This window comes from Copadichromis virginalis, linkage group LG22 (assembly GCF_057382275.1).
Source record: "Copadichromis virginalis isolate Kocher_CV1m ecotype Utaka linkage group LG22, C_Virginalis_male_GT1.1, whole genome shotgun sequence".
Classification (NCBI taxonomy): Eukaryota; Metazoa; Chordata; class Actinopteri; order Cichliformes; family Cichlidae; genus Copadichromis; species Copadichromis virginalis.
In genome coordinates, this window is record NC_140638.1 from 16,955,846 (window position 1) to 16,981,691 (window position 25,846).

The 25,846-nt window shown below is 42.0% G+C and overlaps 1 protein-coding gene across 3 annotated transcripts; it reads right to left on the reverse strand.

Moving 5' to 3' along the window:
* Positions 1-1,103: 1,103 nt before the first annotated feature.
* On the reverse strand, positions 1,104-25,120 carry dtnbp1b (dystrobrevin binding protein 1b). Of its 3 annotated transcripts, none has more exons than XM_085446640.1 (4): positions 24,730-25,120; positions 7,349-7,516; positions 4,722-4,856; positions 1,104-3,246 (listed from the first exon to the last, which is right to left on the reverse strand). In XM_085446640.1, exons 1-4 carry the CDS (start codon positions 24,893-24,895, stop codon positions 2,906-2,908), a joined length of 810 nt encoding a protein of 269 aa, XP_085302766.1. In that variant the 5' UTR covers positions 24,896-25,120; the 3' UTR covers positions 1,104-2,905. The 3 variants fall into 3 exon arrangements, with proteins under 3 accessions (XP_085302766.1, XP_085302764.1, XP_085302767.1); XM_085446638.1 differs by having other exon boundaries at positions 4,722-4,865; XM_085446641.1 differs by lacking the exon at positions 24,730-25,120 and adding an exon at positions 10,479-10,610 and having other exon boundaries at positions 4,722-4,865.
* Between the last annotated feature and the right edge of the window lie 726 nt (positions 25,121-25,846).

Sequence of the window (25,846 nt, forward strand, 5' to 3'; positions counted from 1 at the left end):
GTGCTGATTTCCGACTGGATGGCGAGGAGAAACTCTCCAAACTGCGTCATAATTCACAGTTCAGAGATTTGTAACATTAGATGGATATTTTAGGGATGTGGAGACTCATTAGCCCTGCGACGGACTGGCAGTCAGTCCAGCGTATATTCCACCTTGAACCCCATTACAACAGGGATGGGCTCCAACCTCCCCATGACCCTGGGATGGACGATGGCATTTTGAAATAACCTCAGTCTTTTCTCACTTACCTCTGGGAGTATCTACCCAGGAGCGTGACCTAAAACTTATTCAGTTATTGGTAATTGACAGAAAATCAATTAGATTTTAATATTTTTAAATCATCTTAATTTTTTCAGGTTTTTGGTTCAGTAAGTTAAACTGAACTTTATGTGCAGTGTTTGTTTTAAATTCTGAGGGAAAAAAAATAATTTATGGAAACTTGTTTTCGCCACTTAAATTTTTTTTAGTTTCAGTCTTTACTCTGTATGATGGTCATATGGTCATCTCAACACCCCCGTCCAGACTTTGTGGCATGCAGCCAATCAGATAAAGCTAGTTTCAGGCACATGATGGGGCCCTGTATGAGACAAAGGAGGATTATTCTGAACTGTGAATCATATTGCAAGCTTTCCCAGCAGAATCCTGCTCCTCTCATCTACTCCCTTTTGGTCACCACAGCGCACCAACTGCCTCCACCTCACCCTATCACTAGCATCCTCTGTCACATGGACGCTCTGCATGGGGCTCAAAATGAGCATCACAGTTACCTGTTAAAGCGCACTGTTGTGTATCGACACAGACTCTTTACTGTTCACAATAAACCAAGGCATTCATTTTTAGCCTCAAAGTCATTTTGAGCTCTTGTATTGCTTTCCCCTAATTTCCAGTTACCCTTTTTTTTTTTTTTTTTTTAAACAATGAATATACACAGAAATTCAACTCACACAAAATAAAATATTTAATTATCCTTTCTCCCCTTACTAATAACGCTCTGTCTATTCTCTTACTGTGTTAGCTTTCCATTGTTAAATGGTAGGACTATAAAACAAGACTTCTTACTTTTCTTTTCTTACTGCTGTAACTCGGATGAAAATTAAACAACGCCGGGAGACAAATGTTTATTAGCAACAAGTCAGAAATTTTAGGCAAATGTCAACAACTGCAGACACAGAGGTCTGGATGCAGTTCAGTCTTCTGGACATTGTCCGGTGCATAGCACACTGTCCACAGCAGGGATTTGGTCCTCGTTCAACAGAAGTAGTTCACCCAGAGATCACATATCAAAGGAATGGCAAAGGTTAACTGTCGTGTGTGTGTGTGTGTGTGTGTGGTAAGTCATTGTTATCATTGTACCCGATCTCCACCCACATGTCTGCTATACAATGTGTTTCAGAAACCACTGTCAGGTGCCTGCCTGCTATTAAGCTTTGTTTCTACTGGGTAATGGCACAAAACCATTTTGAACTAGTTTACATCCGACGTGATCTAGAAGACTTTAAAAACAGTGAAAGAAATGCTTTTGGCTTTTTAGTTTCAGAAAGTGATAAAATATTCATCCTTTTTCTTCAGAAAAAAGCGATCAATAAGTACACTGCTCAAAGAAAACATTAAGGGAACGCTCGAGCATCATAGTCGGTTGAACTTCAGTGATATAAGTCTGTCCAGCTAGGAAGCAGAAAGCATTGTGAATCCATTTCAGCTGCTTTGGTGCAAATCATAGTGATGACGGGTTTACCAGAGGCAACAACAAGACTACCACCACAAAAATCCTCTCTCCTTATCCCTCCTAATCCTCTAGTTTGTCTTTTTACTCCTTATCACAGCTGCTAGCATGAGGATCGTACCTCCAGCCTGTTCAGGTTGCACAAGCAGTCCGGCTCCTCCAGGATGGCAGATCTCAGGCGGATATACTTGAGCTGCACGGTGCCGGGCTCTGCACTGAAGCACATCGGGCCCTCGTGGAGTTTGTTTCTGACAGTTTGGTGAGAAACATGCACGAGTAGCTCAGCTGGAGGTCATTTTGCAGTCCTAGAGGAGCTGGACTGGAGAAAAACTCACTTGCAGCATTGCTTCAAATGAAAGGAAAGACTGATATGCTGAGGTTTAAATGACTTTGTGTCATACCAAGTGATGATCGAGTGTTCCCTTCATTTCTTTGAGTAGTGCATCTTTGCATTTGTTGCACTAAAATGAATTGTGGAAGAGAAATTGCACAATTGAAAGTCTCATTTCAGAGCTTTAACCCCTAGAACAGTTTCATAGAGCACATACATGAGAAAACCTGTGCAAACAGAACCAAAGCTATCCCCGTGGTTTTACACAAGTGGATTTTATAAAGTATAAAATCTTTGGCGGGTGAATTTGCATGGCAACATTTCTTTTACAGATTAAAAACTGACTTCACATTTCTGACCTGCAGTTAGATTTTAAAAGCTAGCTTCTTTATTTTGGCTAAATGGGGTACTTTAGGCTCCACGCTTAATCTCCAACACAAGCAATAATGGGAAACACATGACCGCTGCAGTCTATAAGCGCAGTGAAGGATGGAGCATAGCAGAAGGGTCGTGTGGGTGATTTTTGGTGTGTTTCTATGTCCTCATTACTCAGTCGTTAATCAGTAACAGGCCTCGACATACAGCAGGAGAAACAAAGAAACAGGAGAATCGCTCAGCCGTTAGATGACGTTATGCTGAAAAGGAAAAATAAAACAAACAGTTTTATAAGATCAATTAGAATTGAAAACTGGCGTCTCTCAAGGTAAGGTCATGTGGCAGTTAGTGCACTGAGGTTGCACTTTCTATCATATGTTTCTCTGACATATGAGAGGAATATTAAGAACAAAGCCAATATGGTTCTGAGTTTGATTTGGCAGCTGTTGGGTGCTTGTGTCTCACTCCGCCACTCCTCAAACCTCTGGCCTGCTTTCCTCACAGTCTTTGCTGGTCTGATCTTCGCGCTCCGCCCTGTCCACCAGCACCGTGTCAGGGTGCACCTCTTCTTCATCCAGGGTCACTACCACAGGGGGTCTTCTCCTCCTTCCTCCTCCTCCTGATCCCCCAACGCCCCCCCCTCCTCCTCCTTGCTCACTCTCCTCCTCCTCTTCCTCCTCGTCCTCCTCCCCGGCCTCTGTGTCCTGGCTGGCGGAGTCAGTGCAGGTGGATGATAATGAAGAGAGCTTGTGTCGTAGCTCAGCCTGGGTGGGAACTTGGAGGCTGATCTCTGTGGTGAAGGACTCGACGTCTGGACCTGAAAGACAGGAGGGGGGAAGTGGGTAACTTCACACTTTGAACTAAAAAAATTGTTCTTAATTTTTTGAACTTCTTAGTTTAAATAACAGTTAAATAAACAGAAATTAAATAGTTGACTTTGATAGGGTCTCAGGAGGACAGACAATAACTATGTCTCTGAGTCTGTGCGTAACTGGACCCACTTCCCTTAAATAACCCAAATAATTCTATTATTTATGGTTATTTATTATTTACTTGCTGTCTCAGGCCGAGGGCTGCTGCAGATAAAATGAGGCAACTGCTCTCGTTTCTTTGGAATGACTTCACAGCTTTAGTTCAAACTTGCAACGGACTGATCGACTGTAAACAGAAAGTGTAGCATCAGACGAAGAGGAACTCAGATGCTGAAGATTACTGACTGCAACAATATGTTTCCTCAGCAGATCTGGACAGATGCTGATGGTGCATCGTGTGTTACATCATGTGGTGTGCTTGTCAGATTTCTGCTTCAGTGAATTTGTTATGAATCACAGGCTGGCGACCTGTTCAGGGTGTACCCTGCCTCTTGCCCTACAATAGCTGGGATGAGCGGAAGTGAATGGATGGACGATCGGTGGGAAATTGCACTCACCTTGCACCTGACAAAGGGTTGGACCCCCTTTTACTTTCAGAAATGCTTTAAATTCTTCGTAGCACAGATTCAACAAGGCACTGGAAACATTCCTCTGAGATTTTGGTCCATATTGACATGACAGCATCACACAGGTGCTGCAGATTTGTTGGCTGCAAATCCATGATGCCAGTTTCCCCTGAGATGTGATTTAAGTTACTTTGGTTGTTGGTGCCAGATGGGCTGGTCTGAGTGTTTCACAAACTGCTGATCTACTGGGATTTTCTGAAATAACCATCTCTAGGGTTTAGAGAGGATTGTCTGAAAAATAGGAAATATCCAGTGAGCAGCAGTTCTCTGGGTGAAAATATGTTGTTGATCTACTTTGGTGATGGCAGAGGTCAGGATTATTTCAAGCTAATAGGAAGGAAACAGTAATTCAAATAATAATAAACTTGAAGATGGGCTACGGTATCAGAAGACAACACCAGAAATGTTTCCAGGACCTTGCTGAATCTGTGCAGCGGAGAGTTAAGGCAGCTCTGAAGGCAAACGGGGTCCAACCCATTACCAGCAGGTGTACCTAATAAATCTTCAAGTGAGTGTATATCTCATGTCCTTTTAGGGTAAAACAACTGACAGTTGAACATCTGGACTGTGCTTTTATGACGGAACATATATCTGACATCAGTCCACGTAGTCTCAAATACAAATGCAGATATGTGATTTGTTGTAGATGAACCCGGGTGGTACTTTAATGCACAGTTTGAGAACGCTATCGCTAAGATTAAGTGAGTTTTATGCACTGAATCAAAAGCCAGTATAACAATAACCAGTCTGTTTACTTCAGGCTACAGCCATTCTTTGTGTGCACGGCTTCCGACCTGCAACAGGCGAGGCAGCGCTGTTGTCCTCTCCTCCAGAGTGCAAAAACACATCCAGAGCCTCGTGGTCAGACATGTCCATCAAATCCATCTGCTCCAGCATGTCCACATTCACCTCCATGGATGACATGCTGCCTATTGGTTCTGTACACAGCAAAGGGTAAATGAGGTATTAGCGAACACTGCAGCAGAACGCGGCAGCACGGGCTGAGTCCAGCAACAGTGGGATTGTTTTTTTCTTGCAGAAGCAAATGGGCATGTTCAAGCTGGATGACATTCAAAGTGGATAAGCTTGTATATAATGCATACAAACCATATTTGGTTTACCTTAACATCAAAAGCATGCCTACAGGAAATACCTGGAAATTCAGCATATTGAATTTGCAGGTATCGTTAACTGAAGTAACAACATTCTTCCCGTGAAGGCTAAGAGTACTTCTGAAATGCCTGAATATTGCTTTAAAGTTAAAAATAGACATCGTGATTTAAAGCATGTGAAAGAGATTTAAAGAGATAGCTGACAAACTTGAGAAATCTGATTTCCTGAGGCGCTTCTTTCAGATTGCTGACGTTCTTATATATGAAAGCACAAATGTGTGGTTGTTGACAGCAAGGCAGCACATCAGAATGTTTAATGGGTCTAATGTTTTAATAGTCCACCAATACATAGATTGACTGGAAACTCCTGTTACACTACAGCTAAGCCTGGATTCACCGCCTTGCACAGGTGGGGAGGGTGGAGGGGGTTCTCCACCCTCCCCACCCACCACATCGTGATGTGCCACATGCGTCGTAAACAGCCAGTTGGTACACTAAGAGGATGAGGGGACGGGGTTGTGAGAGCATGAGGAAGAAGCAGCATGACTGGTTGTTGCAGAGCAGTGAGATAAGACGCCATTGGCTACCGTACCTCAAAGAAATGAGGAGAGCAGAAGAAGGGCGGCACAGGGAGGGAGAGCAGAATAAAAAAAGAGTAAAGAAAGAGGAAAAAAACAGAAGGGGAATGTTATTTCCCGTGGAGACTGCCCCAAGGTCTCCTTGCCCTTTAAATAGTAACACAAAACACAAAAAGATCCCACACAGACACAGGAGAGCGCCGTCTTTTCAGATGCCTCAACTTGGGTAACTCGCCTGAATGTCCGCACGCGCACATTAAGTTTATATACACAGTGACTGTTGATGCGTACGCACAGAAAGTGAATAAATGAAACAAACACGTTTATCTCCTCTGCTCAGTGAGGACAGCAGTGGTGCTTTCTGTGACACGTTTCAGGCTCTGATTCTGCCTAAAGACTGCTCAGTGGGCCTCGGTGGACAGGCGCTTCCATATCTGCTTTGTCAGCCACGCAGTCGCCTCCATAGTAGCTCTTCGGCCTCGTAAAGCATAGCATGAAGGATGTTTTGTTTCACTTTTAAAGCTCCGTTTCCTCCATGTAATAAATAGGCAAACAAACGGGAAGACACACACATGGATACACAACTGACAGCTGTGGTTATGTTATGTGAAAGTCTAGGTCCAGGAAGCACCACATTGAGAGCATCGTTTCCATGTGACTGCCTCTAACATGCTCTTCTTTTAGCACCACCGTGACCTTGCCTAAAAGGTTCTCCTGCTGGGAAGGACTGTCTCTGCCTGCAGTGAGATTGCAGAGAGAGAGAGAGAGAGTGAGTGAGTGAGTGTGTGAGTGAGTGTGTGAGTGTGTGTGTGTGTAAGACCCTTGGGACTAGCTTTTGATGGCTCAGCGGCTTATGACATCTGCAGCCTCCCTTTCGCTCTCGGAGTCTCCAGCTGTATCTTTGCTCTTCAGTAGCGCCGCCCTGCTGTAGGGATTTACAGCTATATTAAGGGTTATGAGTTGTGTGTTCATTGGTCATGGAGAGGTGTTGGTTTCAGGTGATTTTTATTTTATTTTTTTAACCACTTTAAATATAAACATGTCCAGTCTTTTTGTACCACTAATATAAAAGAGCCAATACAGTGCTACGCTTCTTCGGATAATGAGCTGTGACTATTCCGCTCACTGCACTGATAAAAAAGCCTTTTGAGTTTCAGTGAACGCTCCTTAAATCTCTTTCCTTTTGCTCCATCTCTCCCTCCGTCCTTACTTCTCCACAAGCTTCTCTAAGCCATTTCCAGGGTGATGTGGGGAGGAGGGCAGATGAGGGAAAGAAGAAGAAAAATCACATTACAAACACTGGCCAGTGGAGTCTGTAACATCTCTCAGTGCGGGGAGCTGTTTCTGCACATGCTTTGGGTATTTCAGTAGACGTTTGGCAGCAAATACATGGAGGCGCAGCGGGATTCTGTTACAATCCCAGAGTACGTTTATATATCATGGTGGCATCATTTAAAATGTAATGACTCTACTCGTGTGTTAAGTGACAGGCTCTCCTCGCTACGTAAAGCCATTATGACTCAATCTCATGGTATGCGGTTAAAGTGTGAAGGTCTCAGCTGATAGTAAAGAAATTTATTCACGCCTTTGCATTCACCTTTAAAGAATTAGCACACAATACTACCGAAACCTGAAACCCTCAACATCTTCCTTTTGCGCTAAAGGCGACGGAGCGCTAGGAAACTAAACTAATATCAGAAAACGTCTGACCTTACCGCTCCTCCTCCTCACCTCGCCTCTCAGCAATCTGCAGGTAGCCGGTAGACAGGTACTGCTCCATGTCCTGCTGAAAGGCCTCCTCAAAGAACTTCTGCCTCTCTTTCACCTTCACCTGGGGTGGCAGGCCCCCTCCTTGCTCCGCCCCGGGGACTCTCTGTGCGTGCTCTGCATCCAGCTCCACTAGAAACACATGAAGTGAGACAATGTAAGTACTACCAATCCACTGTGAACCAAAAGTGGATTTACATTTGCAGTGTAGCTATAGTCAGCTTTATATGGCGCAATATGACTTGAAGTTTAAATCTAACAGTCTCTGTAAGCTCATCCGTCCATTTTCTGGATGTCTTTGGCTCAAGGCCTACTTGCTATGCGCTTCATTTTCTGTTCCAAAATGTTTTACTGTTAATGACTCATCACACAGGAGAAAGGAGGATGCCAACTCACGCTCATCAGTCTTTATGGGAGGCTAATGATGAGAACCCTGGTATTACCGAAAATGCCCATCTTTCTGAGGTCTACCCTCCTCTTTACCTCCAAACTCTGTCTCCTTTCGGTTTCACAGGAGGGCACACACTCAGTGGAGTGCACATGAGGGTAAACCTGCCGACTGTATCCTGAGCGGTACTGTAGCATCAAAGGCGAGGCTCAGAGCTCTGAATCTGACACAAATTAGGGTTTAGATGAAAAGGGCCTGTCATATACTGAATGTTTGACTTTCTGACTTTTCAGACTGGCTGTGATTGGCCTGAGCAGCCCGCTTGGCCATCTCCCGGAAGCTGAAAATGTCTCACGGTGGAGGAGGAGGATAATTCACGTTTTGGAAGTTGGAATCACAATTTTCAGCTGCAACGCCCCCTCAGGTCAGATTTCACACTTGGAAAGCCAGTGAAGCCACACCAATCTCAACTTTGAAATTAAAGACTGTAAGAAGTAAGCGTAAAAAGCAGCAAATGTGTAAAACGTGTGCTCTGTACTACCCCCGTTATGTATTTGTGATTCAGTAAATAAGCCATACACAGAGCACGGACCAGACTCTAATGTGCTGCAGCTGTGTTTTTACTTCTTCTTTTTTTTAAAAAAGCGTGATTAACTACTAATAACTATATAGCACATGCATATGCTAATCTAAACAAAAATACTAAAAGTTCCATTAAAAAATAGCATGAAATGGTGAAATGAGGAACAACTTCTTACACACTTTAAGTGCGTATGATTGTCTCAAAATATGACATTTCATATGATGTGTTAGTGACGGTGTTAATGAAACATATGTTTTAACTAATAGGACATTTTTATATCTGAAAACCTGATTAAACTAATGCTTATTACAATGACTTCAATGTAAAGTTTTACAAATGTTAGTATCTAGACTTGTTTTAAGGTCGGATGCTGGATAAGACCAGGTTAAGGATTAGTTTTAGGGTTTGCAGTAATAAGTACGTCTCCAGGAAGCAAATTTAAGCTAATTTAATGTCTAGTGATGCAGTGGAAACATGATGCTGTGTGCGTGGGCACTGTGGCAGCCTGGGGTCTCCAACTGGCTGTCTCTTTAGTTCTCTGTTCTCCTGCTGATAAATGACAGCATTATATAAGCCCCCCCCCAAGTAACTATGGCAAGATGCCAACGCATGTACAATGGGTGACATATATCTTTGATCCTGGTTTAACATAGACAAAAAACATCAAATTGAATCAATGAAGGCTTAAAAAATGAATTTAATATCAAAAATCAGTGAAGAAATTTGACACTGATGCTCACAGTAAACCTACAAAGACTAACATCTGCTACACTGTCCATCACGAGTGCATTTGCAGGATTTTGTGTGTTTCCTAAACACAAGTGCATATATTTGCACATGCGTCCTTCTGCTCGAGCACCAGACCTCAGTCCTGATAAAACACACTGTGGCTTGCAGCAGATGGACACGGACACACACACAAGGACAAAAAAGAACAATGAGATCCCACCAGAGCTCTCACACACAGCAACAACCCTGGGAGAGTTGGAAAAGAATAGCTCTCTCTCTTTCTCTGTCGTTCCTCACTCAGTGTCTAATTTATCTCATTTATCTGACAACTTGTCTTTGTCCCATTACTCCCTCATCTTTCCCCCTCAACTCGCTGCTGGCTGCGATGCATATGTGTGTGTCTCTGTGTGTGTGTCTTGTAGAGACTGCTCTATTAGATAAGGGGCCTCAGGGAAGCTTTGTTAAGATTGTCAAGCATTGTGTGGGGTTAGTAGCAGGAGACCGAGCAGGAGTAAGGGAGAAGCAGGGCAATGCATTTAGGTATAATTAGGACATGTGGACAGAAGGCATTACCAATAGAGCAGGATCCCGTTTTTTTAATCACTCCGTCTCTAATCTAATTCTCGATCCATTATTAGCTTCCCCTGACTATTTATTTGCATCATCTATGTACCTGCTGACTGAATGCATCCATCTGTTTGTCTGCCTGCCTACCGGTGGAAGCTTATTATTCCTTTCCCCGTCAGATCCGCAGACAAAGATTTTTGAGAACTGCCATGAAAGTCATGATTCCCGAAAGGTTCAAATATAAATCAGAACATAAATATACTCCAATATGGCGTACACTGTGATGGTTTATGCCAGTACTCCCACCTCAAAACACTTAAATGAAAACCACTCTACTTTTAATGAAGACCTCTTTTGTCATCTTTCTAGTTCTTCATCCCTCCATTCACCCCCACCGGTCTTCTTCCATCACTGCTATATACCAGACAACCGTATCCTGCTACGCATGGCACTGTAGCTGCAGGGACTATTTTTAGCTCTCGCTCATTTAGCCTGCAGGATTAAGTTTGTGCTGATGAGTTTAGTAGAAGAGCACAAGTCATTAAGTCCCAACAAATTTCTGAAGCCGGACATAGTATACAAATGTGCAGATGATTCACGCGTGCAAAGGTGAGCTCGTGGGGATGATTCATGGGAGCTGAGCCAACAGCATTATGTTAGTCATAGCATATGATGTCGAGTAATATAACGATTTTATTTAAAGAAATGGATTCTGTGGCACTTGCGTCACTGCAATCTAAAACGACACAATCTCCAAACATCTTAATCAATCATTTTCCTGCAGCAGATTATGACATGAACATGAAGTGCAACATCGACTTTACTACCTGACGGCGCATCGGTTTCCACAATCATCGTTCAAAAACAAAAAAAGGGCCAAGAAAAGTGTAACCATCCCCTCACACGCTTTCTCTTTCTCAGCTGCACAGGAGGAAACAGCGCACTTTAAATCACGTGCTCCAAAAAGTTTGCTCTCTTTCTCGGTTCTCCGGTGTGCAAAGCAAATCCACAGAGACTCAGTCTTCTTGTTCAGATTCAATACGATGTGTGAATTTCAAATCATCTGCTTTCAGAGCTACAGAAACATCTGTTCGTGCTCTACAAAATGCAGGAAGCAGAACCCACAGGAAAAGGGGCTGGTGTGTCAGGGTGTGTGTGGCTGCACGCATGTGTGTGTGTGGATGCTTGTGTGGGCGACTGTGCGTGTGAGTCTCTATGTGTGTGGTTTTAATGTACCTACTCCTTATTGACAATAAACTCCACTACTGTGATAAAAACACAGTCTGCACTTTATTTGCATTATGTTTACAAGTGTGCGGTATTCTTTTATATGGCATGTAAACGTGCACCCAAATATGGAAGTGCACTATTTTTGTCCCCCTTTTTTTTTTTTTAGCAGCTATACTGTTAGAAGCAGCTAAGAAGTGTCTGCAGGTGAAAACTAAAGAGGCCGACGTGCCACCGAGGGCAATTACAGTCTTTAGGATTGAAATCAAGCTCTAGATGTGACCAAACATTCATTTTCTCACACCCTATTTCGAGAAAGCAAGTCATGCAGACTTGGTTAGCTCGATCTGTTTTGAGGCTCAGTGCTAAACTGGGCTCACATTTTTAAAATAGGGTTTTTTAATCAGAGAGCTTTCAGAATTCTCTTTGGTGAGACTCCTTAGGTAAAAAGAGCATTCAGACGGAGCACAAACACAGTAGCAGCGATGATAAGCAACTCTTAAAGAAACCTTTTCAAATGGAAATATGTCTTTTTGTAAATCATCAGCAGCCAATTCAAGTCCCGGCTGAGGCACTCATTCACACTTTGGTGTGCGCTTCACACATCAGGTGCTGCCTTTGGGCTTTGCCAGTGAAGAGGGGGTTAGGTTTGAAGCCTAAAACGGACAGATGAACGGGTAAACGGATGAAGGCGTCAGTGGACTTGCTAGCCAGCTTGCCTGTGAAGCCTGCCTGGGACTGGAGCCATCGTTTATGCACCGGTCCTCGGAGGCTTCTATATATGCGTTTGCATGAGTGTGAGGCGCTAGAAAAGCAGAGTGATACACAGGAGGACACGAAGAGAATGCAGGAGTGGCAGCGAGATGCAGAACGTGTGGGTGGGAAACGTTTTCATCCTTGTGTTCCAGCTTTTCTTGGAGAGAGATGACAGGAGAACAGGGGCATGGCTACAGGGCACGACCTTAACGGCAGTGCTGGAGATGCCACATAATGTAAAACTGAAGTGCAGTATTCCTATTTGATGTCAAAGTCTGTGTTACCTTTATGAAAATAACTGTTTCATCTACTCCGAGACGCTACAGATATTTTAAAAAAGCTGCATTTTAGTTCGTCATAACAAAGCACTGGTGACATTTTTCAGCCATGAATAAAACTCAAAGCACAAATGATCCCCCCCTCCTCTGTTAGTTTGATTAGAGCTCAAAGAATCCATCCACGATCTCATTATGGCCGTTTCGCACACTTTACATCACACCGACTCGCTAAACAGATCAAACATTCAATATATCTGATGTAAAACCCTCCCTGTTTCATCTGTCACGTTAAATTAGCCGTCTGGTCTCACATGGATTTGTTTCTGTTTGCTTATAAAGGCCTAATATTTCATTCTGAGACAGCAACACACAGCCTGAACACCAAGAGGCAGGGCTGACAGTAGAGACAGCCACTGCTTCTTATTCTTCTTCTTAAGCCCTGCTCCCTCAGCCGTGGTATTTTTAGATTCTGTGCGCCTCGCTATATCTCTCAAGTGTTCAGGTTTCCGCCAAAGGCAGCCCCCGTGATGTAAATAAAACACATATGACTACCCTCTCTCTCTATGTGGCTCAAGTGTGACCTCACCATGACTGGATGATTTGTTTGTATTCTGATGCTGACTGCTGGCTTCTAATAATCTAAGTTGCATTGTTGGTTGATTTACACATGTGCATGCACTCTGCAGGCTTCGCTGTTACTTCCTTTATCTTTAAACAGCTCAAGCTCACTGTTACCACCCTTACTACTCCCACATGTACACAGGCATGCAACTCTCTACGGGTCTCGTTTGTAATTTACTTCTTCTTTCGTGTCTAAAACGCGACTGTGGCGGCTTCATGAAGTTCCTCTCAGTCAAGTGCTAACAGCTTTGAAGCAGTTTCATCTTATCTGCTGTTTACAGTACATAACATACATGACAATAAATAAATAAAACGTGTCATCTGATTAGGATATAGCAGAGTTCAAAAACGACAAAACTGTGTGCATGTGTTAGGTGTCTTGCATATCCACAGCACGTTTTAAATGTAATTTTCAGCCTCCTACAGCCTTTAATCATAGCGGTGCTTTTGCAGTGTAAAAGTGTTTTATTGAGAACTTTTGGCTTCAGGACACGAGATTCAGATTGCAACTGCAGCTCTTTCACCGTCTCTGATATTTTGAAGAACAAGCCTATTTATCTTCCTGCAATATTACATTTTTTTCCCCTCCAAAAACGCTCCACGTTTGCTGCTGGCCCTAATTTACACAGAAACCTAACTGAACCGTGGAAAACTGATGAATATGGTTATAAAGTGTGTGTGGCCCATTCTATTACCAACCAGGGAAATTCATTTGGAAAATGATATTGAATCATTGTGCGGCTTTTGTGACACATTAACGTTTGGAGCATTTTGCTACTGCTCCTGAAATGTTTTCGCGAGAGGGCCGCGTTGCCGTGTGGGCTACACTGTGGAGTACACGCTGCGTGGGGGAGTTTACCACGTTATTTTCATGCTTTCATAATCTTACAGTGGGCAATTGATTTCTTTGTGGTTTTTTGTTTACTTTCAACTGAAAAAAACCTTTAGATTCAGTATTTTGAAATGTTACTGTGCACAGAATAAATATGAGGTGGAACAGAAAAAAATGGAGTACATGTATGGAGAAAGTGTGTGTGACTAAAATGGACTGGAATGCTATACTTAAAAGCATCTTGGATGGGGATGCTGTATGGAAACAAAATTAAATCCTCTTCTACAGAACCTGTTACATCTGCACTGCCCAAATTTTGGATCAAGTTTCGGGCAGATGTCTCATTCCCAGCTCTTTTCCCTCCCCATAAATCACAAGTCTCCGTCACAGATTCAAAATATTTACAGTCAATTTGTCTCTGCTAATATGCCAATGTACTGGCATACAAACACAACTGTTACTTTACTCACTAGGCATTCACAGCTGGCGAGCACGCAGAAACTAGTTTTCACTGGTTTGTAATCAAATAAGTGTTCGCAATGATGCAGCAGCCTCAGTCGCTGATGGGTATCTAATGAGGGGCCTCTCAGACAAAATGAAAACAATAAAACACTGTGTATGAGGCAGGAACGTGTTGTGCTGTAGATTTTTTTCACTGACTTCTCCTGGGCTATTTAACATATTATTGAGTCTTGAGCTACGCTCATTTCTTTATATTTTACTTCCAAGGACTCAGACTTTGTCATTTTTTAATATAATCTTGAGCAACAGTTCTTCAGGCTTTCCAAGGGTCTTTTACAGTTGTTTTTTTCTCACTGGATGCTTTTTCTCTCATTTTCAGTCTAATCTCATTCTTTTGGTCATTCCCCAAAGCTCATGGCCAAGTCAGGATAAGAACATAGACTCTCCGCTAAATCGATAGCCTTGCTTTCACGCTGAGCTCTCTCTTCACCACAACAGACTGATACAGGTTCTGCTTCACTGCTGCATCCATCTGTCAATCTCCTGAGATTCTCTAGCTCTTACACTTGGGGAAGCAATTTCTCCCTCTGGTTCTCAACTTTAACTGGGAAAGGGCCTGACTTACTGCCACCATTGTTCTTGGCCATCCAGTTCCTGTACAGGAACTGGATGGCCAAGAACAATGGGCCAGTCATCCATACTCCCAGAGAACCCCCACAGGATGCCCTAAGGAACACAGTCGAATGCCTTCTTCACATCCTCAAAACACATATAGGTTAGGCGGGCAAACTCCTGTGCGCTCTTAGACAACCTCAAGGGTATAAAGAGAGGATCCAGTGTTCAACAACCAGAGCAAAAAAAACAAACCCTTTGTTCTTCTTGGGGCCCAAAGTTCAACTAACGGGCAGGCTCGCCTCTACAGCACCCTAGTGCAGACCTTCCCAGAGAGCAGGAGTGCAATGCTCCTGAACTTGGAGCACCCTTTCCAGTCCCCTTCTTAAACCGTCATCCCAGTCTGACAATCCAGAGGCTTGATTTCACGTGATGCTGCAGAGGCGTATCAACCACGACAGCCCAACAACATCCAGACCCTTGAGGAACTCAGGGGAAATCACATCCACCCCAGGGCCTAGGCCACCGGAGAGCTTTTTGGCTACTTCATTGTCCACAGTGATGGGCGACCCCTCGTCCCCAGACTTCACTAAAGTAAGCATGTCAGCGGGATCAAGGAGATCCTGGAAGTATTCTTTCCACCACCTTACTATATCCACCGTTGAGGTCATCAACACTCTGTTCCCACTGTATATAGCATGAGGAGGAAACCGCTTCCCTCTCCTCCCTGAGTAGCCGAGAATAGATCCCCAGCCTTGAAATTAAATGGTTGCGTTGTCCACATGAATTAAGATGGCACACATTAATGCTCTTGTCAGTGTTTCTGTCAGTAACCAGTAGAATATTGAATCAAGTGAGAGTATCAACAAACATTTAATCAGTTTTCCTAGCTACACATGTAACCAGGCAACTGCACACCAACATATAAGGCAAAGCTCTGTAGGAGGGCTTTTTGCCTCCTGCTTAGTCATTCACAGTCTAAACTCTACCAGAAAACAGGACATTTTTCATTCCAAAAATGGCTTAACGTTCCAGAGACCCCACGTAGACTGTAATGGTGTAGTAAACGGCCCTAATTGATGTGAATAATTCTTTTTGACTGATTCCACATTGAAACACATCCTTAACTAATGTGACAAAACAGCGAGCTGCCATTATTATTTACCTGCTTTACTGTTTTCTGTCAATTAGTCACATAAAAGGAACAAGAGACAAATTGCTTAGACAGGCAGGAATGTGTGCAGATACCCACTTGAATACGCACACACTCTTTAATAGAGCGAATGGGTCACGACTAGGCCTGGCAGCAAATCAGAGGTGTCAGCTACTGTAGCAGCCCAACGATTCACAGCAGAAGGCTGCACGCTGGAATTAGGAATGTACCAATCACAAGTGAGAGGGGTGAAGGTTACATCTGTAAATGTGAGTCTAACCTTGCAGAATGTGTTCGGATAAGGCTGAACATGCACTGAGCTTTTGTTAAAATGTCCTTTAGGTGTCAACTTTGTGCGACTGTGTTCTCTGAAAAGCCACCTGTTACAAAAATAAGACAATTTTTCAAATTACTAGAATTAGTTACGAGTTATCAACTCAACTCAAACTGTCCTCCCCAGCTTTAAGGTTTGTGATGGTTAAATATTGGAAAAACGACACTATATACACTGCAGGAGATCTTGCAAAGACTCAACCCTTTAAAGCATGAACCATTAAATTAAATTGTTTTGGAAATGGAGTGTTTACTGAACCTACTGATACCTTTGTAAATATTGAACAAATGTAAGATTGTATATGAGTCTTCATTTGTATCATATTTGCAACAGCTGGCAATTTTTTTGCACTCTGAACATGTATTGTGCAATTTATTTAGAATTTTCAGGAGGATAACTAAAATCACACTGATGTAGAAATCTCAAAATCTCTAGGTTTTAAGGGGTAAAGCCAGAGCTGTCAGAACCTAGATGGCTAATAAAGTACTATCTTTGAAATAACTGAAGCACCAGCAGTATCAACTGTTAATGATTTGAGGGACTGAAAATAGCTACAGTCCAGGTAAAAAAAGAAAAACAGTCCAAAGCATAACCAGAGTATTAAATGCTTAAATAAAAGTATCTACGTGTGTGACATACGTATGAGCACAGACCGTTTGTTGAAAGCTGAAAGACAAAGACGTACATCCCAAAGCAAACGCAGAAACACACATTACCACCCACAGATGCAATTATATAACATGACACATGAAAGGATGCGTTTACTATTTCACTTTTAATCTGACTTGGCACAATAGTGAAGAAAGACAACATGCATTAGGCTTTATCTGCATAATTATCTGACAAACTCCATGTTCATCATGTGGTATTCAGCTGACTCTTTGTGTACAAAACTGTCTTGTTGCTGCACAGATACAGAGAGCTTCAGCTCTGGGAGGTCCTTTTTGTTTTCTTCTGCGACTATGAAGTTAACATTTAGATTTTTGAAATATTTATCATCTAAAGAGCCCGAAGCAGCATGTATGAGTATGCACAAATGCACTGTATGCACAGAATATGAAAAAATATTAATATATTTTAGCTGACAGCTGACATTTTCAAATGCGTTCCTACTGCTGTAAGGCATCTGGCCTCTTTAAATGCGTACATTCAATACTACATGAAGTCATGCAACAGGCATGCTTAAAAGGACCAAGTTTACACCAGCAGGGCAACGAAATAGGGTCAACCACAGAGAATTAAAAAGCATATGGGACATATCCAGCATTTGTCCAGCATATAATAAGTCATTTTCTACACAGTCTATTGTCAAATTCTAACAATCTGTACTTGCCTTTCTTCAAACTGCAGCTTTGTGACCCACAGTTACATAAGACCACTATATATAGTTTACATGGCCTTGAAACATTCCTCATATCTGGTGAAAGAGAAATGCAATGAGAGGGAGAAAGAGTTGTTTCATCTGACAACACCTGACAGCTCTTCTAGCTCCTCACAAGCATGTCAAACTACCCGCCTCACACAATCTGTTAAAAAATAACATTCTCGTTTGCCTACAAAATGCACTGCCCACACGAGCACTCATCACGCTCTCTGATGCAGATTTTGCTGACTGCATCGAGCCTGTCTTTTATACCAAACGCCCGGTGTGATATAATGCTCCCGACAGGTCTGAGAAATGACGCTTCCTAGTAAGTGGATATTGAATTCTCGGGCTAATCAGGATTTGGCAGTTCCAGTCTTGCTTCGTTTGCAATTTTAAATGCTGCTAAACACATATTTTCAAATGGAGATTAACTGTGTCTTAATGAGTAATAAAAAATTACATTTCCCATACTCTTCTCTGTGCACAGAGATAAATATGGGACAAAGAGACTTCCTGCTCTGCCAAATAAATCATTTATCAGCCAGTCGGCTCTTAGCAATTAACAACGAGGAGCTGAACTACGGTGGACACAAATGACACCTCGACAAAGGCTTAGCACATCTGCTCACGTAGTATGGCTATGTCATGCTGTACTGTTCGAAACAGATAAAAAAAATTTTTACCCGTCTCCCCGGGAGACAATTAAAAAGGCTTACATCACAGAAACCTCTGAACTCTTAACAGAGGCCAAAAGAGCGGGTGAAAAGAGGAGGAAAGAAACGGAGGATGAGGAGCGTTTTCTAGTGTGTTAATTGCTTGCCTTGAAGGGAGCTTTTATCACACCAATAAGAGTGATGTCTTTTTTAATGATGGGTAAAGTGGTAATGACTGGGTGTAAATTGGGAAACCTAGCCAACCTGACCCTTGCAATTATAAAAAGGCAGTTAAAATCTCTGGAAGACTGCACTGACTAAAATACACAGCAAAATCACTGACCACATGCCCTGCAGCATTTTTTTTTAATGCTGATATTGTGAACATGCAAAAGCTAGAATATTACAGTTGGACTGTAGTTTGGTTAAATCAACTACAGTGCTTGTAGATTATTTGGGATTCGTGAAAATAAATAGATGCATGTTGCTCATATATTTAGAATCTGTACACAAGCTGAGTTTGTTTTGGACCATAAAATATGCGAATATTTTACATTTCATGCAGGCTTTGATGCATTATGCAAGGGTGCCCTCTTTTTTCTATGCAATTACAGTCTTACTTCAGCAAAACACAACCGCAAGTGTTCAGTGAAGACGCCACTCCAGAATGACCTATTGACCCTTTCCATGATTATTCCCTATTTTACAAAGCTGATGAAAGGGAGGAGACGCGTATAGGTGAAAGAGATTTTGGGATGACATGCATCTGAGCCTTTCAGCCAATTTTGCAGAAACTCTGCCCCACTGCTGCACAAGTAGACTTAAAGGGTATACCATACGTGATGAATAACACCTTCTAAAACACATGTCATTTTGCCAGTATCCCCAATAAGAGTACAGACTTGCCCGCTACAAACAGCTGCATGTGCTATAACATAGCAATCAAGTGAGAGACAGTGTGGAGTTATACATGCATAACAAGTACAGCATCAAACACAGAACCAGTGAAGCATAAGCACAATGTGGGATGACTTGAGCATAAAAATGTAAAAATCGTCTTACAAATAGATGTGCAAAGTTTCAAGTGGAGCCAGTGCATGCTTCAGTTTAAACCCCTGACACGACTGTCTCTTTTTAAAACTGTCTAGAGCTTATATTATAACATAAGGGGCGTGAAAAATCTGCAGTGCGCTGACTTTTGGGCCTGTGTTATGTGTGTCTATACATAACAGAGTTGCCACACCATGCAGAAAAGGCTCACACACATGTTCTCTTTGATGAATTTTTCATCAGAACTCATGTCAGTGCAAGAGCGGGAGCGAGTGTACTGCAGGTCTTTTCATTTAGAGATGTTGATAAATGATAGATTAGCTTAAAGACAAACGGTCGTGCTCAACCAGAGCAGGTGTTCTGACACATACGCAACATGGTCTTTTTATTATTTAAAGTTTGCATATTTTTCTGTCGTCACCTGAATTGAGAGACAAGTGCTTTTGATGAGAGGTGGAAGCGAGAATGCAATACATTTTTACAGTAAGGTAAATATAAACTGCATTTGAGATTTATCTATGTATGTTTCGGTTAAAGTCTTTATGTCCAAGAAGAACACAAACTGAAGGTCGTGTGAGACCATAATGTGTTATTTTGTGTAATTTTCAGTTGATGAATTTCCTTTTTATGGATTGAGAAGCTTTCTTTCATGCTTTCTTTGTAGGAGCCCATGCTAACGCAAACACAAAGGTCTATGAATAACCGTGGTAGAAATGTGTGCATATAAACCTGGGTCGAGAGGCAGCCACATGGGATAATGCAACTATTATATAAATATATACAAAAGCGACTCCTTTATATCTCAAGAGCTGCTCTGCTGTCATCTTGTGATGACAGAGTAAACGAAAGGCAGACTGAGATAATCTGTCTGTATATATGAGTGTGTGTTCCAGATAAGATTCATGTTGTGGGAATCTGTTTGTGTTTACACAGTGACATCATGGACCCATGCATCTTCTCAACGGGGACGAAAAGCAAGTCCCCATTAATTTATTTATTCAGTTTTAAACCATCTGTGACCAGGTTTTGAAACAAAAACACCCATTACACGTGCTTCTTTTCTGTGCAATGAGAAAAGAGATTTCACATTTGGATAGATGCTCTATGCATGAGAATGCACGGTGTTTTTTAATCTCTTCAATGTGTGTGTGTGTGTGAATTTAAAGCAGCTTGTCATCTTCGTCCCTGAGTTTTACATCACCGCCAGGCACATTTGCGAGGGTGTTTGAAATCACCTGACAGCTTAAATTCAGATTCATCCCTCTCGCACTTCCTTAGTGTGTAAAATTATATATCAGTCACTATTGTCCCTTTAATTACAGTCATTACGCTTTGTGTGGATCTAAGTATTTATTCCTTTGTCATGTCACGCAGCTCAAAGTATAATTTCTCAGCATGATAAGCAACAGGAGCTTATTTGTAGCTGTGATACTAAAAAAGGGTAACGGAAAGATTATACAACTCCATTACAATCTACATTAACTCACACATGGCCTGACGAGAGTGCATGCGATCCTCTTTTTGTACATTCTGAACCAAACAACCGATATCTTCTTAATGTGCTGAGATGTTTCAACAATTCAAACAGCTGAGCAGAAATCCTAGCATGCCAAATTAAAAACAAGCACATATGACAGCACATATAAAAGGGCTTGAAGAGCTTCTGGTATTATGTAATAATATTACATGTGTTAAATGCTCTGTAGGTTAATCACTTAAACCACAGTGCATTAAGCCAAAACCTCTGAAAATATGTCACAACTACAGTAATGATAGGACATCGTGTGTGACAAGATGGTTCTCTCACTTTTATCTGTCGGTATTTGTAAATTAATGAAAGATCCTGTCATGGCTGTAGAGGAGGAGTGCTGGGTTCCTCTATTTCACCACCACAGCCAGCACCAATTAGTAGACTTCCAGACATTGTGTCTGTCTTGCTCTAAAACATCAATATTCTGTTTCTTTACTGTATTACCCGATTTGATTTAGTCTTTAAAGGCCTGTTCTACTATTAATCTCTTCTTATTTTTCTCGAGTCACTAATTGCATGTCTCATCATCCACTCTCCTTCACCCTCCACCTGTTTTCAATCCTATCCCTTTTCCTTTTCGCTGCTCTCTCCTTTCTTTAGTGTCATTTGTTTGCTCTATCATTTCATTGTTCATGTCATTTTGTTTTTGTACTCGTCTTCCTTTTACTCCCCATTAATGTTGTCTCGCTTTTTTTATTGTCTCCCTCGTCCCTTTGTCCATCCGTGCCTAATTAAATTGAACATGTTATACAAAAGCATAACAAAGTAACAAATGAAAACATTAAAAATCGCCAATTTACAATTTATGCAACAGATACAAACTGTAAGCGGTCTCTCTAGTACAGATGAGTAAACTTATGAGTGTTACTAGAGGAGACATATTGTTAACGGTTTGCCAGCAACACCTGTTAAGCCAGGTGGACATGACTTGGAAAGAAGGAAGGTGGAAACGAGTCATGGAAAGAGGGAGGGAGGGAGGAAGAGGGGGACAAAAGGATAATAAACAAACCTGGAGCACACAGAGAGATGTCATAAATATTGCATATCCGTGGCTGACATGTGTGTGACTCAACAACAAGTGGGTAAATTAACAAAAACACCCCCCCGACTATTAAATGTGCAAATATGAGCCTATTTGCTTAATGACTAGCAGTGAAAACAATGAAAAAGGTCTAAAAATAATCAATTTTTTTTTGTCATTTAGCAAAAACAAAGCAACAAGAAGAGGAGTCAGTTGAAGTGAATATTGATCTCTTCTAATCTCAAAGGCCGTCTTTGACAATGATCAGACAAATTAAACACACGTCAGCGTGCACAGACTCTGTGTTTATAAGCTCTGTGATTAATGTTTGAATATGCTAATAATTCACAAGCTAACTGCTTTTAGTTTAACTAAAGCAACTGAGGAGGAGAAATGTATGCAAAAATAAAAGCATACAGTTACAGTGTCTTACTCACTGGAGACATTTTCGTTTCAGTGCCAGATTCAAACAACAATCGTGTCATTTAGAGAGCTTTAACTTTTTAGCACGAGCAAATAATTGGTTCAGCATGAAAAAATTCCCACCTTCTGTGCTGCTGCCTGCTCGCTGTCACATTTCCAACATTCCCGTTCTGCTGAAAGTAGACACCAATATTTTAAAATCCAATATTTCTGACACATAGTCCCAATACTGATACCTTTAATGAGCATTTACCTATCAAATATTGTTTGGTGAACATAAACAGATTTTTATGCAGGGACAAGGAAGATCAACCCTACACTAGTAAGGACAACCAAAAAACACCAGGAATACATTTTTTTTAAGTTACTAAAAACCTTCACTTCAAAAGTTCACGTCACTTCCTTCAGCATTAAAACTTGAGTTTGCCCTGTGGCTTTAGCTATCTGAGATAGTGCAGGAGTCTGCTACTCTACCATATTTCAATAGTGCAGACTCTCCTTATTAAAGCAGCACAAAAGACTAATTATATCTGGAGCGCTTTGATTTACATGCAATTAAAGTTTCATGTGAACCTAGATAAAGTGGGCGATGGGGGGGGGGGAGGGGGCAGAGGAGAGGAGATTAAGGACACCAGTGGTGAAGAGAGCAGATGTGTACAGTAACCGTGCACAAAGAGAAAGAAAGGTGGGGATGGGTAAGAGAGGTGAGTAGATGGGGAAAATAGCGGAGAGGAACAGAGAGGTGAGGTAAGCCATCATTTGGCTGAGGAAGTGATGACACAGCACATCCATCTCAGTGGCAGGTGCCTGCTGTTGCTCCTTTACAGAGGACACAAACTAACGAGGATAGAAGAGATCTGCACCATCATTACACTTTGATAATATCACACTGAGTCAAGATGACAGGATGCAGATAAAAATACTGCCACTTTAGAAAAAAAGACGCTCTGAAAAACACAAGTCCATAAATAGTTCATAAGTATCCTCTCTCTTCGTATCATCTCTGATGATTTGCTTTCAGGGTTTAATCAATAAATTCAGTGCAGTGAGCACTAAATTTGTATTTCATGATCACAAGCACGCTGGCTGCTTTATTTATACTACCTTAGATATGAGATCTTTTCCTTTTCGCTTGTTCAATCTGTGGGTTTCTTCTCCTAAAAGCTATTCTTTAGGTTACACTGTGTCCTCAGATGCTGCTTTTGGTTATGTAACATTATGGTTAGTAAATCAGTAATCATAGCCTGCAGTCACTTGATATTTCTTTCTGAAAGCACGGCTCTGTGATAAGGTAATGTGATGGATGCGCCTTGACAAGGAGCAAACTGGTCAAATTCAACACAAAGCAACCAAGAACTAGACATGAAAGAGCAGAACGGAGGCTTCAGTATTACTCAGCCAAATAAAAGAACATACAACAGTGTAATTATACAAAAAAAGCCCTCAGTCGCAAACACACAATTGATACCTACTGTGGGTGGGTGTGTCATTGTGTGATCATTAATGCATCACCCAGACACACAGAAGGTTTCCAGGCAAGTTATGAAAGGTTGAACAGTAAATAACATCCTGAAAATAACAGAGGAGAAGGGGAATGAAAGGAGGAAGAGGGGGATGGTGCAATAATAATGAAAGCAATAAGAGAAGGCCCATTTTCCCAGCTGTGATCTGTGCCTCAGTCAAGACAGTCAATGTATTCCTGTGTGTGTGTGTGTGTGTGTGTGTGTGTGTGTGTGTGTGTGTGTGTGTGTGTGTGTGTGTGTGTGTGTGTGTGTATGTTCCCACTGAGCTTTCAAATGAGTCAAAATGACTCACTTCGTATTATCAATTACCCACTTACAGTACAGCAATCCTTTGTGTGTGTGTGTGTGTGTGTGTGTGTGTGTGTGTGTGTGTTACTTGAAGCCAGAATGAAGTCAAACATTAAAACTCACAAAAACGCACATGAGTCCCACACACTTTCACCCACTGAATACACGGTATAGCCATATTCTTGTTTCCACAACCTAGCACTGCCCTGCACAGCTAAAGCTATCGATACAGTACAAACACACTTACAAAGGAAACTAATTTACGCTATGAAAATGACATCGTATGAGTTTTTAAGCTTATTCTAAAAAAACAAAACACAAAAACACAAGAAAATAAATAAGTTTTAACAGCGACTACACCGAACACAGGTGTTAAAATGAAATATTTGATAGTTCGACGGTAACGAATGACATCAGCATCTGGTCTTTTCCTGAGAAAATACAGCTGTCTTGGTTGTCAGTCGACGAACGGCACTTTCCCGATACGTCGACAGCTGGAGAAGCTCCAGGATGTGTGGAAACACACTCGCACGCACACGCACGGACTCCCACATTACACACCCCTCTGAGCGCTGCATCATGTAAACATGTAGCAGTCTGTACACGTTGGACTACTTCACTTTTACTAATTTACATATCATTTTCTTAATTACATACAGTACAGTGTCACACAAGCCAAATCTCACACATCAGCAGACATTACATTCCTACTGTCAGTAAAAAGTGCAGTCTTTGTTTCCCTAGCGATGCATTAACGGTAAAATACATTTACTTAAATTATGTCCTGTTTTTGTCTTGACCAGGCCTCCCTTCAAAATAACATCCGTTATTTGAATGGGAAAAGGAAGGTTCTTTCGCATAAAATCAGCACCAATCAGATATTTGACGTCCTGGAAAAACACAGAGATCACTACCCTCGAATAGAAAAGATGAAATAAAGTCACTTACAAGAGTTCCTTTGGCTCCCATCATTTGCACCAGGCGAGGTGGACATCCCAGCAGGATGCTTTTTGTCCTCACAGGATAACCAAAATCGGAGGAGAAGGGGGAAGGCAGACAACACAACGATAGTACACCAAAAACTCCACCGATCACGACAACACCTGCCAACCATGCATCCTCACACTGTCTCTCGGCCAGCACACATGCTCCTCGGCACAAAAAGATGCTTCAGAAAAACATTCTCATGCACACTTGTACACACTTCGGTGCTGAGCGTTGTTTTTTTTAAGAACCTGCCACTCACAAATCATGCACGTGCATGTGGGGGGATCAGCGCTGCACCAGTGTCTCGCTGTGGTGTGGAGACTGCTGAGGCTGACAGTGCAGAGAGAGAGAGAGAGAGAAGGGAGAAGAGCGAAGACGATTGGAGCATACCACTAGCTGCTGCTGAGCGAGGGAGGAGGGGGACCTGAGTAGAAAAGAGAAGGCAAAGAGGGGGTGGGAGAGAGGGTGTGTACGCAAGGAGGATAGAAAATAGGGAGCATTATGAGTTTGTAGGTTTGTGTGTGAAGCTGAGCAATTTTAGAAATCGTAACTCGTGAACACATTTGGCTCTGACCTTTAAACACACATGGATGCCTCTTAACCCAGTCTGCAGACTTTATATATCTGGAGGAGTAAGCTATTTTAATGAATAGGGATTATGAACACCTATTAAAGTGGATACAGAGCAAAGATGTCAAGGTAGCTAAACAGAACCATTTCTGAAAGGTTAGGCTTGCTGCTTTTGTCATGTACCACACACACACACATGAACAGCCTTACACACAAATCCCAGCATCAAAAGTGAAACACACTTGTGCCCACACTGTGCCTCCACAGCCTGAGGGGGGGGGACATAATAATCCTCCTCATTAGCATGATGCTGTGAAGAGCATCACAAATCCACCTAGCTCTGTCGCCTCCTCTCATGTCCTTCACTAACTCCTCCCGATTTCTTTTCTTTCATATTGCCCACCCCTTTTCCAATGCATGCTGAGCTCAAGTGATGGGACCTGCAAAGACACAGCTCTCTGATCTACAAGTGCCACTGACACAGTATTATGGAGATATATATATATGT